General features: G+C 36.8%; 1 protein-coding gene across 1 annotated transcript in view; it reads right to left on the bottom strand.

Annotated features, from left to right (window-relative positions):
* Positions 1–5,968: 5,968 nt before the first annotated feature.
* Positions 5,969–16,571, bottom strand: part of babam2 (BRISC and BRCA1 A complex member 2) — an 83,121-nt gene continuing 72,518 nt past the window's right edge. The window contains exons 8-12 of the mRNA XM_016444691.1: positions 12,876–12,975; positions 9,032–9,102; positions 8,003–8,085; positions 7,411–7,564; positions 5,969–6,290 (exon numbers count right to left, since the gene is read on the bottom strand). Coding sequence (XP_016300177.1) covers positions 6,227–6,290; positions 7,411–7,564; positions 8,003–8,085; positions 9,032–9,102; positions 12,876–12,975 — 472 coding nt within the window. The 3' untranslated portion in view covers positions 5,969–6,226. The remainder of the gene's footprint in view (positions 6,291–7,410; positions 7,565–8,002; positions 8,086–9,031; positions 9,103–12,875; positions 12,976–16,571) is intronic.

Genomic DNA, 16,571 nt, shown 5'->3' on the forward strand with positions numbered 1-16,571 from the left:
GGCACGAGCCTCTCGGTTCTTCTGTACACTCTCCTCACTGTGCTCGCTGCCCACTGCTTGTCTAGCTCCCCTTCTAAAGCCCTCTGAGGTCAAGGGCACAGAGGTCAGCAGTTTACAGCTGTGCTGGAGTTACATATTTGGTAATCAGTAATGATGCATTAAACTTCTGCATCAAAAACTAATTAAAAGGGCATGTTTGTTGTACCACAGCATTAAAGATTTATGGTCTACAGAGAGACTATGAGTTCCAGGTTTTATCACATTTAATGGGTTTTATTAACACAGCAATGCAATAAAAGTGACCCATGTTCAATAAATAATGAAACTTATTAATAATAAACACAATCAACAAATCTTCTTTATAGTAATGTATATATTAAATATTTACATTTACATTTAGTCATTTAGTAGGCACTTTTATCCAAAGCGACTTACAAATGAGGACAATGGAAGCAATCAAAATCAATGATATGCAAGTGCTATAACAAGTCTCATCAGTTAGTAAATGAATAGAATGCAAGTCTAAAATTTTTTTTTAAAGAATAGAATTAGAATAGAGAGTGCTAGAGTTAGAGGGTCAAATAAAGATGGAAGAGATGTGTTTGGGTGAACTATCCCTTTAATACAATTTAATCCTCAACATATTTAATTGCTACTGTATAACAAAATATTTGTAGACTAAGATGTTATTTGCTATTGTTACTGTAGATGTTTTCTTAAAAAGGAAAACAATGGTTTGCTATTTAAAAAAAACAACTTAGATAACAAGTAACAAGAAAATGTAAACATTTGTAACACAATCTGCATTTTCAATTAATTACAGCAAAACAAAACAAAATTAAGCAATCTTTTCCTATTCAAATCTAAGAACATGGCAACATGATATCCGCTAATAAGGCCTCGTTTTCCCAAGCAGAATTCAATCAAAGCGATTAAGTTATTAATATTTTCATATTCAGGTGGATGCTGCACACTGGTGGTGGATGAGGAGATACCCCCTGACAATGTAAAGCGCTTTGAGTGCCTAGAAAAGTGCTATATAAATGTAATGAATTATTATTATTATTATTATTATATTGTTAATTTCTCATTTAGCCGGAGTGGGTACTGTAAAAGACTAGGGGAACACCATGAAAGTGTCTTTCAACAAAAACAAGTGTGTTTGAATAGTACGGCAAGCTTACAAAGAACCACTTGAGAGAGCCACTCAAAATGCTGGCAAAGATACAAATCTCCCTTCGTTCAAAATCTATATCTATTATGGAATCATTATGGAAAGCAGATTTTAAGAATATTGGCCATGGATATTTCAGAAAATCCAGGGCTGCCTCCAACTAAACTACAACTTTTCAGGGTGGTATATGTATTTGTAAAAAAAAAAGAAGACATGACTCAAACAAGACTTACACAACATTACTGATATATCCATTTAGCCTAATAGTGTCTGGTCTAATTATTCAACAACAATAAACAAACAGTCTTGAAGAGAATAGGTAGAGGACTATAGGCTTCACAAAACTCCTAAAAAGATTCCTGCCTTTTGATCTGCACCTGTCCATGTGACTCTACCTTGTATACATCACTCCTTCTGACAGGTCAGACAGGCCATCAGAGCACATCTCCCAGCCTGACAGCGGTCAACACTCGATCCAGCCTGACAGTTGACCAGATACTGCCGCCAGCCAGGCACTACCGCACACGGAGAGTAAGAGGAATGCAGGAAACATGGAAGGGCATGACTCTTTTAGAGATGGAAAAGCAGTTCAGAGATGTCTGCACGAAATAAGATGCCTAAAATAAACGAACTCACATGAAGAAGTGACCATATCTTTAGTCACTGACAAATGCTCCATTCCAAATGGAGTGTCAGTCCCTTTAATTCCATGTTATTAAACTGGGGAAAGCCAAGAGCCGTGTGCACCAGGGCTGAAGCACCTGAGGGGTTTGCTTCTATAAATCCATTACAGGTCTAAATCGAACGCTTACGATTTGCAGCCGAGAGGAAGATGGAAGAAAATCTGCATCGAGTCCCAACAACGTGAAGGGGAGACAACAGCAGAAACCAGCCAGAGCCAGAAACAGACCGTGTTTGATCCACTTAGCATGGCTCTCTCCTGCCTTTTGATGCATGGCTAGGAGGAGAGTAATTAGCAATTAACAATCAGGGCTTAACGAGTGCAAGTTATTATCAAGCAGGGGTGAAAACATATCTTGCACGTTGACAAAGCGAAGCAAAAAAAGACTAATTCTCTCATTTCCATGACATCTCGGAGGCCATTTTCCCCACTGCAACAGATCAAGCAGGCTCCAACAAAAGGCCTCAAATCTCCCCTACTCTTCCAAATTAGCTAAGCCTCTCAGCTCCATCATCCCAAACATGGCTCGCGTCAACAACCCAATCCGCGTATACGAGTGCCGCCACTGCTGAAATCCACAATCCTCAATCCCCGTCGCCCCCTCCTCTCCCCCACTGGAACAAGACAACGAAGAGGGGAATAAACTCTCACTAATGTCACTCTGAATTTGCAGACATCAGGACGCAAAGTATCCCAGAGTTACCAGAACAGGAAACGTTGTCTCTCGTTTTCCCCTCTCTCAAATGTTTGTTTCAGCGACTTGCTTTTAATGATGCGTTTGTCTTTTGTTTTCCAGAGGAATGTATTAAATAACCGTGACTGCGTATGAAATCGCCAGGCCTGACAGCTTGGGGAACTCCGCAGTGGTAAACAGGCAAAGGCGGCGGCCGCGTTTCCTCAGCCTTGCTCTGACATATTCAGGCCTTCGTAATGTTCCCGATTTCGCTCCGATTACCTCTCATGTTTGCCGCTGCCCTGTCTTCTTAGCATCTCCAGGGAGTGAGGTGATCTAAGATGGCAAATGGGACTTTCAATCATTTGCTTTCTTTTCTTTCTTATTGTGGACATCAAAACTCTAATGTTGGAGTTGAAAGCGGACTGTTTTGGGAGGATCCGAATGTCTGGACTTTTCCCGCCTCTCTTTTGATTAATTCTTGGATGATGTTCTTCTGGAAAAAGGTAAGGACAGAGGCAAAAGTCACAGTAAAGGCCGTCACATCCAGTACTGGAGATTATGATTAGATCTAGAAATGTTAGCACGTAGAGGACACTGGGGCTAGATGTCACATGGGAAAGTTGTCACAAAAGCTACATATCATGAGCTATGTAGCATAAGCTATAAGCTTGTTTTCTCGATTAGCGGTATGGTTTTGTATAAAAAATGCTGCTGAGTCTTGCTACATAAGTCCCAAAGTATCCTAATAAACACCTAGTGAAAGTCATTTTAAATACAGAGGTTGGCCAATGAATATATATGATTTTTAACCATGAAATAATGGTGTGCAATAGTTTTTCTCAGGGCTTCAAGGTACAGCTTTAAAAAACATTAATTTTTAACATTAGTTAACAAGAACTAACAATGAAAATGACTTCTAAAGCATTTATTAATCTTAGTGAATGTTAATTTTAAAAATATACATGAATAAAATCAATGGTTGTATCTGTTAATATTATTTAATGGACCTGAGCTAACATGAACTAACAATGGACAGTTGAATTTTTATGTGTATTATATGTGTATATAGATATAACTATGTTTACAAAGATTAATACATACTGTAACAAATGATTGTTCATTGTTAGTTAATGCATTAAAATGAACTAATGGGACCATAATGTAAAAAAGACAAACAAAAAAACAAAACAAAAATAAAACCTAAACTAAACCTAGTCTAAAGTAGTTTCTTTTTCTCCCATAGACAGTTTAAATACAACCATATTTGCTGTTTTATCTCTCAAATAATCACCATTAGGATACTGAGAAAAACCATAACTTGTTTTCACGTTGAAACATGAAATGTGATTGTGGCTGGGACTTCTCTAAACCCGTTTAGAAATATGTGTACACTCAGATTACCAGATGGTTCAAAGTCATTTTAAAATAGCCCGTACTTAAACAACTGAAACTGTCAGCAGCAATTCCTTCAAAGGCTAATTTACCCGCTTAGAATGACAATACCGTTGCAATTGATGAATCTGAGCATCATTTAGACTGCCAAGCTTTTTATTTTCTGTGGCCTGCTGCCATCAAGATGGTTTAAATAAGGCAGGATTAGTGGATTTGGGGAATTAGCAGCAACGTTGGCAGCCAAGACCCCGGCACTAAAAGTGGAGAGCAAAAAGAAAACAAGGTCTTTGAAAACAGGTTCACACTACACCTCATTTACAGCTGTTTATTCCTCTGCATCCCTATTATAACTCTTTGATATAAACTTGTGAAATTAAAAGTAGACTTTGATATATAAGTTGCTGGCATGTGCATGAAATACACTGGAGGAAGCACTTTGTTTCCCCCCAATCCATAACGTACTGCACTTTACTGTTAATGCAGCACTAGAGCCGATCGAGTGGGTGCTGAAAACAGAAACAAATCTGAATGCTGTTTGGGTTTACCTCGCTCAACACTACCTTATATGGGGGTCCACACAGTCTGACGGGGCCAGTTTAGCAGCAGGTCAGAAAAGGTTACAGTGCCAAATGTGGAAGGATGGGAAAACAGACAAAAAGATTCTTGTTATTAATTCTTTTATTAAGAGACTTGATTCTATTAAATGCCCCAAATGCATTCACCCTGTGGTTCCCAATTAGACACGACAGCTCCTACATTACCAACAATAAATATAGCAGAGGGCAGACCCCCAGGCCAACAAAGACCCCTGACAATGACCCCTGCGCTTAAAGATGAAAACAAGCGTGCTCTCGCTCTCACATTCTCTCCCTCCCTCAGCTGTAGGTTCTCTCCCACACACCCGTTCATGTCTACACTCCCTTAACAAACACACTCACACACATATGGTTCACTCTGGTTCATGTTCGAAACCCTGTTAAAAGCTTAAAAGCGATCAGGGTTGACAGCGATGACACGCCAAGACACTTTTCCATCACAAGAAAACAACACATGCAGACACTCACTCACACATACATGCAAATTGGAACCAAATGTCTCAAAATGCAGAGCAACTACATTCTCTTTGGCAAATTACAAGATTAAACAAACAATTTTAGAAATAAAAGTGGTCATAATTTAGATGCTTTTTCCAGTTTTGTGGAATCTAATTGGAAAAAAAAACCATAATGACCTTCTATGACGACTTACTTCATACATATTTACAAACTATTATGGATATATGAATAGCTGTGTGATGCAACTCGATATTGAACCAACATGAAGTTTTGCGCTGAACTCTTTCTCTCTCTTAAAGTTAAGTACTGATGAACTCACACTTAGTGTTTGCTAGGGCAAGGATCATTATTACCATTTTTAATTCTTGGGGTTTAAGGATTTGAACTAACCCTGACCCCAAAATATTAAACTGAATTTGAAGCCTCAAATTATCCAATCTGTTTGGCGTTAATGATTCGATTTTTAGATTTCACGGTTTCTCCTGACACAGTCAAAAAGACAATTCAATAGTGAAAAGACGAGATTTAACAGATATAGCATTTAGGCCTTGTCTGATCTTGGTAATAAATGGTAACACAATTTATGTTTACAAAATACTAATAACTAGGGGAGTTATGAGTGACAGTCACTCCAGTCAAATCCAAGATATTCACATTCATCCAAGCATGGCCTTATTGGAGTTAGTTCCTATCCCTATTAGTTAACATTAGTTAATGGATTAACTAACAATAACTAACAATGCGATGCATGAGCAGCAATGCACTAACAAGCAATGCATTTATTACAGTATTTATTAAATTTAGTTAACTAATGTTAATAAATGGAACCTTATTGTAGAAGTGTTACCAAAATAACACACTGATACACCTCAGCTAATGATTTATCAGATTTGACAAAAATAAACGGGTACAAAAATGTAAAACACCTTAAAAGTAAAACTAATATTAAAACATAAGAGTAACAAAAACTAGAAACCGAGTAAAGCAGCAAAGTAACTTGATTTATTGATGCAATCTATTCATAAAGAACATGAGAAAACACAAATAGCATATAAATTATAAAAGAAAACACACAGTACTTTTAAATGTACCAAATGACATTGCTTGTGAGGGCCGGAGCATTGAAGAGGACCAGTTGGCAGACTTGTGAGTCAGGTTTCTTTTACAGACTCTTGCTTGACTCCTGTACATCATGTTCATAGACCCTCCATTCAAATCAGAGAGCTCCTAATTCACACACAGTAAATCTACAGTTTTCCGTTGGCAAAAGCCCCCTCCTGGAACTGAGGGATAAAGCTTTTGAAGTAAGCCCTGTGGAAGAGAGAAAACGAGAGTGAGAGAAACAGAAAAGAAAGAGAAAGAGACACGACAACAGCAGTGCCATGTAGAAACTTACATGTCTGAATCACCTCCTGAATATTAACTTGACTAATTAAAAGAAAAACAATATTTTCCTATTTGTAATGCAAGACTACTTCATTTAATATGTTAATATTTATATTAACGGTTACATTTTTAAGGAAAATATTTTTGCTGTTGGACCACATATTGGTACACTCTAAAAAAATGCTGGGTTAAATACAACCCAGTGCTGGGTAAAATAGGGACAAACCCAGCAATTGGGCTGTTTTGACCCAGCGGTTGGGTTACTACCCAGAAGGTTGGGTTAAACATTTAACCCAACTGCTGGGTCAAAACAGCCCAATTGCTGGGTTTGTCCCTATTTTACCCAGCACTGAGTTGTACTTAACCCAGCATTTTTTAGAGTGTATAAAGAATCAATAGATTACGCTGGTATTAATATTGACAACTTACATCTTTGGCACATTTTTAGTATTTTGTATTGCGACAACACTTATATACACTCTAAAAAATGCTGGGTTGTTTCAACCCAACTTTGGGTCAAATATGGACTAACCCAACCATTGGGTTAAATTTTTACATTAAATTTTTAACCCAAAAGTTGGGTTAGTCCATATTCGACCCAACGTTGGGTTGAAACAACCCAGCATTTTTTAGAGTGTATGTTCAAAAAGATGGGGAATACAAACTATAACCAATAAGGCCAAATTACAGAAAAGACTAAATAAATGTCCATACAAGCTGGTAAAGTTAATCGGGGAATCTACATTTTTAATCACTGCTTGATTAAAGCCAAGCCAGAAAGCCAAAGGAAAAGTTATCCAAGCAGAGATAAGACACGGGCCGAACACAAACACTTATCACACTCAGGACAAAGAGTGCTCTCCAGCTATGAGGTGTGGCTAGGCGAAAAAAAAGTCCAAAGGTGAACGCTACACATTCCAGTATAGCCTCCAGAAAACTCACTTTGACTGCATGAAGTGGAACCAAATGAGAGGAATACCATTTCAAAGGGAGTAAACTATCGGTTGCTCTTTGTTGGGAGGATTCATAATTAATTTGTTCTTACTTGGCTCGCTTGGCCATCTCGTTGCCATCCCAGCGTGGACTGTAGGGGTACGATTTCTGCACCTGAGAGTAGAGCTGCCCACTGCTGGTGAAGTGATAGATAGACTGAAACGTGAGGGTGGGTTGATCTCGAGGAAAGTATAAAGGCAGGTCCACTACAAGAAGACAGCATGGAGAACAGCTCAGATACAGATCATCCAGAACAAAAATGGTGAAGCATGAAAGATGAACCACCATGAACATGTGATAGAAGTTCATATTTTCACAATATATAAAGGCAACTCAAGCTCACTGGACATAATGTGACTCTGGCTACATTTCTGCAAAATCTTACCTATACATACAATTCAATGCAGTTTTTGATGCAGAAAAAGCTCAAGGACTTCTAGAAACTAAAATGGCATGGTTGCAAATGCATTTTTATCTGCAATGGGGAAAAATATATATCGCCTATAGTGCATTTTATGAATGTGATACTGGAAAAGTACAGCAAAATGTACCCGGAGGAAGTCATTTCAGTTTTTTGCAGAAATGTTGCCAGAGTCATTTATTTCCAATGACCCTGTGTTGCATAAAGGGAACATGTATCTCACCATGGACCAGGAAGCAGAAGTCTTTCCACATGAGCAGAAGGGTGAGCTTGGTAAACCCAACAGCATCATACTCTACCACACCCCTGTGTAGTCAAAACAGAGTAATATTCACAACTGATAATATCGTTGTATAAAATATAAGATAATAAAGAAATCTTGGCATCTTCCCTGTAATATTGGCATGATTGCCAATATGTGTACTTTTAAACTGCAGTTCAATGAGGACCTAAAATGTGACCTCAAAACAACTGACAAAAGAATCTAATACACAGTAGCCCCAAAAAGTATTTGGACACTTAAGCTACAATTGCAATCGTAATTATTCTCTCATCTAATGCAATGACGTTCATACATTTTTAAGAGTCCAAATACTTTTTTAGGGCCATTGTATCTTCTGGGTCATTATCAGAGATATTACAAATGGTAATTGTAAAGAGAACCAAACTGAAGAACCACGCATTCTTGGTGATGCAAGAGATATGAGTAATCCGTTGTCCTACTTCACATTTAATAAATGACTGCGTTGTCTGACGACGTATTAAGGCGTGTTAATAAACTGGAGACATCTTGGTGCCTTGTGTATTACAGGCCATTATAAAGCTGCTGTTTGTACTTGTTTATGAGATTAGAAGCAGAATTATCCTAAGTAATTAAAAAAAAGGAATTAATGTCAGTAACTAATTTCTCATGATCACAGGGGTGTGGTGAGCAGCTATACTGGTTACCACTACAGGTATAGGCTTGCAAGACCAGTTTTATTTATTCATTGTCTCGATTTGGAGGTTTATATGTCTCAAGTGTATCACATCACTTTTAGCTTTCCATTAAAAGTTAAAAGTTGACAAAGAATCTGAATTCGTACAATTCTAGTTCACTACTGAAGTTAGTAATAACATTGTTAATTTATTAGGCTCCTGTTATGATAAATTGCTTGTGTTTTTCTCATTCTTAAGCTGTTAAATGAATATGGTTTACTCTAAATGTCACAGAGATAAATTAAGCAGCATTTAAGGGGAAAAACAGACTCACATTCCAAAGTGACTGAGAAAAGCAGCAATGTATTCTCTCCTCTTGTGATATCCTTGAATGACATACTGAACCTGTGTTAAGAAAAAAAGCAATAAAAAAGAATGAAATTAAAGTTTATTGGTGGAAAAATAACCAAATGAATGTGGCTGAAAGAAAAAAGTCCCTGCACACCAGAAGCAATTTTTCACAATGAACAGAATTGAGATGGATAATGACACTAACCTTGCAAAGCCAACACTGTTATTGAACTGAACTGAATTAACACTGAACTGACTTGAGCTGAATAAAGACACTATTATCTTCTGTAGAGTGGCTTTACAACTGAAATTGATTTTTTTTTTAAAGGATACATTTTACAACATTAAGGGGTTATTCACACAAAACATGATTTTGCTTTGAAAATGTAAAATGTGGGCAGTGGAGTGGATTAAAAAACAAAGCCTCGAGATGTTTTTTTTTCTTTTTTTTATTTGAACTTTATCACACGTGAAATGCTGAAGATGCAAGAAGATGCAAGAAGCAAGTGCAACTGTCAAACACGTGCATCTAGTGTTTTTCAATGGGGGGAAAAAAAAAACACAGTGGAATGGAAACACATGTTCTGTGCGAACAAACAGCCCTTAACATTATTGTTATTTTCCTGTTTATTACTGTGAAGCTGTTTTGAAACCATCTGTATTTTATCAAATGCCATATAAATAAATGTGACTTGACCCGACATTGTCTGAAGAAATCATTTGCCTGATTGCCTGGGCAAGTGACACAAGCCAAATTCAAACTCACACTGCCTGCATAAGCATCATGGCTCAATGTGAATGAGCAGGTACATTACCAGTAGAGGCCAGGGCTCTAACTGTGTTGTCTTATGACAGGAAATTCACTTTCTACTGGAATCGATAAAAACATATATAATTCATAATCACTTACACACAATGCTTTCTGTGTAAAAGTGAGGTGATATATAGAGCTCATACAGTATCTAGGTCTCAAAACACAGTGGAATGGAAACACATGTTCTGTGCGAACAAACAGCCCTTAACATTATTGTTATTTTCCTGTTTATTACTGTGAAGCTGTTTTGAAACCATCTGTATTTTATCAAATGCCATATAAATAAATGTGACTTGACCCGACATTGTCTGAAGAAATCATTTGCCTGATTGCCTGGGCAAGTGACACAAGCCAAATTCAAACTCACACTGCCTGCATAAGCATCATGGCTCAATGTGAATGAGCAGGTACATTACCAGTAGAGGCCAGGGCTCTAACTGTGTTGTCTTATGACAGGAAATTCACTTTCTACTGGAATCGATAAAAACATATATAATTCATAATCACTTACACACAATGCTTTCTGTGTAAAAGTGAGGTGATATATAGAGCTCATACAGTATCTAGGTCTCTATAGTACATTAATAGCAAGAAAAAAGTTTGCTTGGAAGCCTTTGCTTTCATGCCTTGTTTAAGAAATTCAGCATCCAGGAAAGGTTTTTGCTTCCCAGTGTTTGTTTCCCTGCATGGCAGATGGATAGCTTGTGGCAGTCAGAGAGAGCCATAGCTCTGACCTCCACTGGATGCAGGTGAAAGACGCTCAGGTCCCGAACTGCTTGATGGTGACCTACACTCATTGACCTCTTAGATGTACATAAATAACCCTGAATTTAGCAAATCACATTCTGGCAGACTGCAGTTCCCTAACTGTATGGTTGCACTTTTTTCGGGGTTTAATGCCAATATTCTATTTGTCATCACAAAACATTCTGGAGGAAAATTGATTGCATTAATTAAATCAGCAGAAGTTAGACTCTTACAGTTGGACTGAAACCACGTAATGCTGAAGTTATAAAGGTACGAGCCAAATGGCAAGCCTCTTGGAATCTGCTGTACTAATTTTTGAAGTCTTCATTGACAACAGTATAGATATGGAATTATTTGTGGAAAGAGAGGTGAAAATGGGTTTAAGACACAATGGTCAGATTCAAACCTGTATGAGCACCAAGGCTTGCCATTGTTTACATCAGTTATTTTTACTCTTTTTTTTTTTTACAACCTTTACTTTTAGTCAAAGTTTTTAGTTTTCGGACAAAAGTATCCATTGAATGTATTTACTATTTAATGTCACTTTTATTAATTTTATTCAATTTAACTTTTTACTTTAACTTATATTCAATTTAACAATTTAACATCATTTTGACTATCAATTTAGTTGATGAAAAAGTGCAAAATTGAACTTAAATTGAATTTAAACGTATTAACATTTAACAAATATTTTCACATAAACAGTATGCTTGCATTAAAACAATTAAACTACCATCTTAATGTATTAATCAGCATCATGATGATTTTATTTTTTCAAAAACCCTTTGTCAAAGAACATCGTTATTAGCAAAATTATTTTAATGGTTTGTCAAAACAGTACACAAAAAATGATAGGAATAGACGTGACGGGTCCTGTACACATTACACAACAAATCAAATTAGCATCTTCTGTGTGCAAAACAACACCCTATGCATATCTCAAAAGATGAAGAGATTTGCAGTTGTGCAAATTTTGAAGTCTTTCCAGCACTGGTCTATTAGATATAGTTGCTCAGTACGAAGTGAGTGATATGTTTTTCACAGGTGAGATCAAGAGGAGAGCAGCTCTGATGTTGGTGTGTATGATGTGTGATGTAATCAATGCTGATCTCTGTTTCATGATTCAGTGCGTTTTCAGAGAAGACCCACATCTGAAAGAAACATCATGCTGCTCAATGCAAGTCACACACTTGTTCTTTTTGATTCTCTAAGCCTTGTTTGTTTAGAGGAGGTGTGTCAGGAACTTTGGATCGGTGAGCTCTACACCCACACATGGAGCGTGGGAGATGCTGACAGGTGAGATCAGTGAACACAGAACATGATTTATCGCAAAAGTTCAGGGTCCAGCTTTCGGTGTCTGTGTGCTCATTCTGGAATAGAAAATACCATTCATAACTAGTTTTACTGACGCAGATGCGATCTGTCATAACATGATGTGGGTCATGAAACCGGCAGCACATCTGATCTGAGAGCTGCAGCAGAGCTGAAAGTAATCAGTGAATAATGGTTTAAATTTTGGTCTGTCATCACACAAATTACAGAGTGCTGCTGTGATGGCATATTTTTGTAGGCCAATCCATCACCGTGGCACCCTCAACAAAAACCCAATGGGCTTATCAATAAGGCTTACACATTTTGTTCATCATGATTCACAAATGAGAACAACGTTTTTGAATTTTGAAGCAAGAGTGTGATTCTAAACACAACTAGGCTGTGAAAGCAAAATAGTGAGTAGAAACAGTTTTCCTGTTTGGTGTGAGGATGTTTAATGACTCCAAAAACCTCTCTGTCTTAAACTTAAAACTGGGGCAAGAAAATTCTATGTTGTCAATTGTGTCATTTTCAAGTAGACTAATGTGTGACCCTAGTTCAGGTGAGTGTGTCTTGAGGAGCTGGTGGCCACTGGTGGGGCATGAAGTGGAAGATTGGAAGGGTTGATTATTCATGCTGTCTGTGTGGATATGAACAGTGGGGCTGAACTGAAGTAGAGATGTCAGGGGAAAGGAATGTCAGTCACTCGTCAGGCTAGTGACAGTAATTTTTTCCATCTTATTTCCGCTTGTCATAAGGCCTTCTCTAAACTGATCAGAAATGTACATAAACACATGCATGTGATTCATACAAATGCATCAACTTTACCATCCGTACACATCACTGTACATTATAAACAAACCCACAGTTCACTTATAGTGTAACCTAACTGATTATACGATCGTAGTAATTAAATGAAGGAACACACAAACAGAAAGTAAGGATTATTTTTTACCTTGTTTGTGAGTAATTGGCACACTTGAGGCACATAGTCAATGAGGCAGCCACCACTGGGGAATGCTGGGATATGTAATGCCGAAGATCCTCCAAGTGCACTGAGAGAGAAAGAGGAGGAAATAAAAGAACATTAATAACATTTTAATTCACCCCTACATGCCTTAAAAGGAATAACATTATTGACAGTTCCTGTATCCCATATAGCAAAGTCAGTGAATTGCTAAAAAATGTTTCTGGAAGTCAACATTTGGTGAAAGCACAGAGCAGCTGATTTTCGGGCATCACTGCCTAAACACTCCTCCCAGTTTGGGAATTCTGAAGTACTTTAGTGTGCAGAACTCTACAACCCATTTCCATAATTACACAATACATTATCTACTCATTCTTTATAACGACTATTTTTCACATTTTATAATACTATTAAAGCCATCAAAACTGTGGAATAACACATGGAAATTACTGGGACCAAAACTATATTTTAGCTTCTTAAAAGTAGTTCTTCGAAGACTATTACAGCTCTGCACACTTTCTGCATTTTCTCAAACAATTTCAAGAGGTGCTTTGTATGCTGGGAACGTGCTGTTTTTTTTTTCTCCCTCCCAAGAATTTAACATCAAAGGCCTATGCATAAATGATATGTAAGAAACATAATTTAGTAACACTTTATTTTAAGGTGCCCTTGTTACACGTTACACGTACTTACTATTATAATAACAATAAATGATGCATAATTATGCGCAAGTAACCCTAAAACAAACCCTAATCCTAACCATATAGTAAGTACATGCAGTTAAGTAATATTACTCAGTACTTAAATGTATAATTACACTATAACAGGGACTAGGGTTGCAAAAAAGGTGGAAAATTTCCAGTAAATTTCGGAAACGTTCCAGAAATTTTGGAAACTTTCCAGGATTTTTTGGAATATTCCAGGGATTTTCGGAAAGTTTCCGGAAATTTACCGGGAATTTTCCACCCCTTTGCAACCCTAACAGGGACACCTTAAAATAAAGTGTAACCTAGAAATTCAATCATGTTTTACATTCAAATTTTTATCATTTGTTCAAGACCTTGTGATTGAAATGATTAGTAGAATGGTCTTGGACTATGCTTTTATACACAACGACTTACAATGAATTAAAGGAAAGTTGTTTTTTTTTCTTTCTTCCCAGAATTGGACTTTGCTGGTCTACACTGCATCTGTGCTTAGAAATCTGCACCATACATACTCCCCCCCTGCTTTACACATGAACAGATGAATGTTCTGCTATACAGCAGACGGGAAGAGAGAAAAAAACCCCACAAATAGACAGGATTCTCAGAGAACATTGGAAGTTGCCAGATCAATGAAGGATGAGATGATGTGATAGGTTCATGAAAAATATGATGTAGACATGTGAAAAAAAGACAACCTCCATCAACAGCTCTTATGTTGGAGGTTTGGTTGTTAGATGCTTATTTTTGCTTGGACAGTCTTTTTATAAACAGCCGAAAAAATAAGAGGGATCTCTTAATAGAATATGAAGGAAGATTACAAAATACTCAATTAAAAACAAAAAAAGGGGAAAAAAAGAAACATTTCAGATATTCTGCAACTAGTCTCTGAAGATATGAAGAATAGCATCTAGAATCCTCTGTCAGTTGGGTTTAGATCAACAATGCCCTTGACTGACAGTAAGATTACCTTTTGCTGAAACAGTCTTTGGCAATATACAAGCATGGAAATGTCATTCACGTCCATCAAGCTCCTGAAGTATATTCATGGACTGTTTAAAGATGTTAATGCACAGACGTGTAATTTATTAACTGCGGAAACAGGAAATGAAGAGGGACGCCACTCAAACGCTATTCAGCTGTCAATTCTCCATCGGGCTCAGTCATAACACAATGTTGTCCTGTGCTACAATGACAATAGAGCAGCATCTCCATGGAGATACAGCTTGATTCTGATGTGTGTGATGCTTGCCTGTGCAAATATTGTTGGTGTGGTGCTAAGGTGTTCTGTGTGGTTGCTAGGTTGTTAGTAAATGCCCCTACCAGTTGTTCCCTAGATATTCTGAGTTATGTGTCAATGTTTAATACTAAGGTTGTGAGATTTAGAAAAATCTCTGACCCTGTGTACTGCATGATTTTAGCAAACAGCACTAATGTTATGCTTTGTCCCAGCATCTGCAGGTTGTGTGCAGGCATAACGCCAGCAGCCATAAGCACCCCAGAGTAGATGAGAATTTGTCTGTTGGAACAGGATAGACTTATGGGGATATTTGTTTAATAGCTATTTGAAGCAACCAAGAAAAATCTCAGCAGGCGATATTTTTAGGGAAGATTATGGAATTACAACCTCGAACTGAAGTTGTCTAAGAATATTCTGTTCTGACTTGCTTGAGCAGATATTACAAGGATTCACAGAAGCCAACAGACAAAAATAAATAAATATGAGAATGGTATTATATCTAATATATCTTGAATATAGTCATGGATCAAGTAAAAGTTGCTTTAAGGCAGGGATGGACTGAATTTGCCCAACCCTGCTTCAAGGACAACATGAAGGACAACAAAAAAAATGTCACAATATCAAAAGACTTGTTGTTTTTAAACTGTTACCATAAAAAAGTTACGACAAAAATATTAAAAGAACTTTTATATTTTAATACATTTTAAAATGTAATTTATTCATGTGATGGCAAAGCTGAATTTTCAACATGACTCATGGTGCTCAGGGAACATTTCTTCTTATTATCAGTGTTGAAATCAGTTCTTGCTGCTTAATATTTTTTTACACTACCATTCAAAATATCTTTTTTTAAATAAATCAATACTTCTACTCCGCAAGGACACATACAATTGATCAAAATTGACAGTAAAGACATCTATAATGTTACAAAAGATTTCCATTTCAAATAAATGCTGTTATTTTGAATTTTCTATTCCAAAAATAATTCTGAAAAAAAAAACTACCCATATTTCCACAAAAATATTAAGTGCCAAAATAGTTTTCAACATTGATAGTAAAAACAAACCAAACAATATTATCAATAATAATTGATAATTCTTTTTATTAATTATTATTAAATATTGTTAAAAGATTTCTGAAAGAGTAATGGCTGCTGAAAATTCATGTTTCTTTTGTGCTTTTCAGTAGGGGTGGGAATCACCGGAGGCCTCACGATACGATATTATCACGATACTTGTGTCACGATACAATATTATTGCGGTTTTAAATATATTGCGATATTCTGCGATATATTGCAATTTATTACCTTTTTCCAACTTTTAATTATGTCCCCAAAGGAAAACTTTGACAACATCTGTTTTAACTAAAGAGAAACATTTCTCAGTTTGTTTATCTCACTTCAGTTGTATTGTTGCAGTGCAAAATAGGATTGTCAAGCAGACAAACTGACCAACACTTTCATGAAAACCTGTCATAAATGTTGTATGCACCTGGCAAACTCAACTATTTGTATTACAGTCTAATCTAGTCCACCTTAATTAAATGTAAACAGGTATGCACTGCTGTGCTACTACAGGTATTTTGAACAATGCAACTTGAAATTGTACTAAAAAGTTGTGCAGACCCTTCAGCAATTGGGGCATTTGAAAGTAAATTACTGTTAAATTTAAATTAAATTAAATAAAACATGTAGTCTTACATCTAGGGATGCACCGAAATGAAAATTCTGGGCCGAAACGG

The sequence above is a fragment of the Sinocyclocheilus anshuiensis genome, unplaced genomic scaffold (assembly GCF_001515605.1).
Source record: "Sinocyclocheilus anshuiensis isolate Anshui unplaced genomic scaffold, SAMN03320099.WGS_v1.1 scaffold2043, whole genome shotgun sequence".
NCBI classification, from domain to species: Eukaryota; Metazoa; Chordata; class Actinopteri; order Cypriniformes; family Cyprinidae; genus Sinocyclocheilus; species Sinocyclocheilus anshuiensis.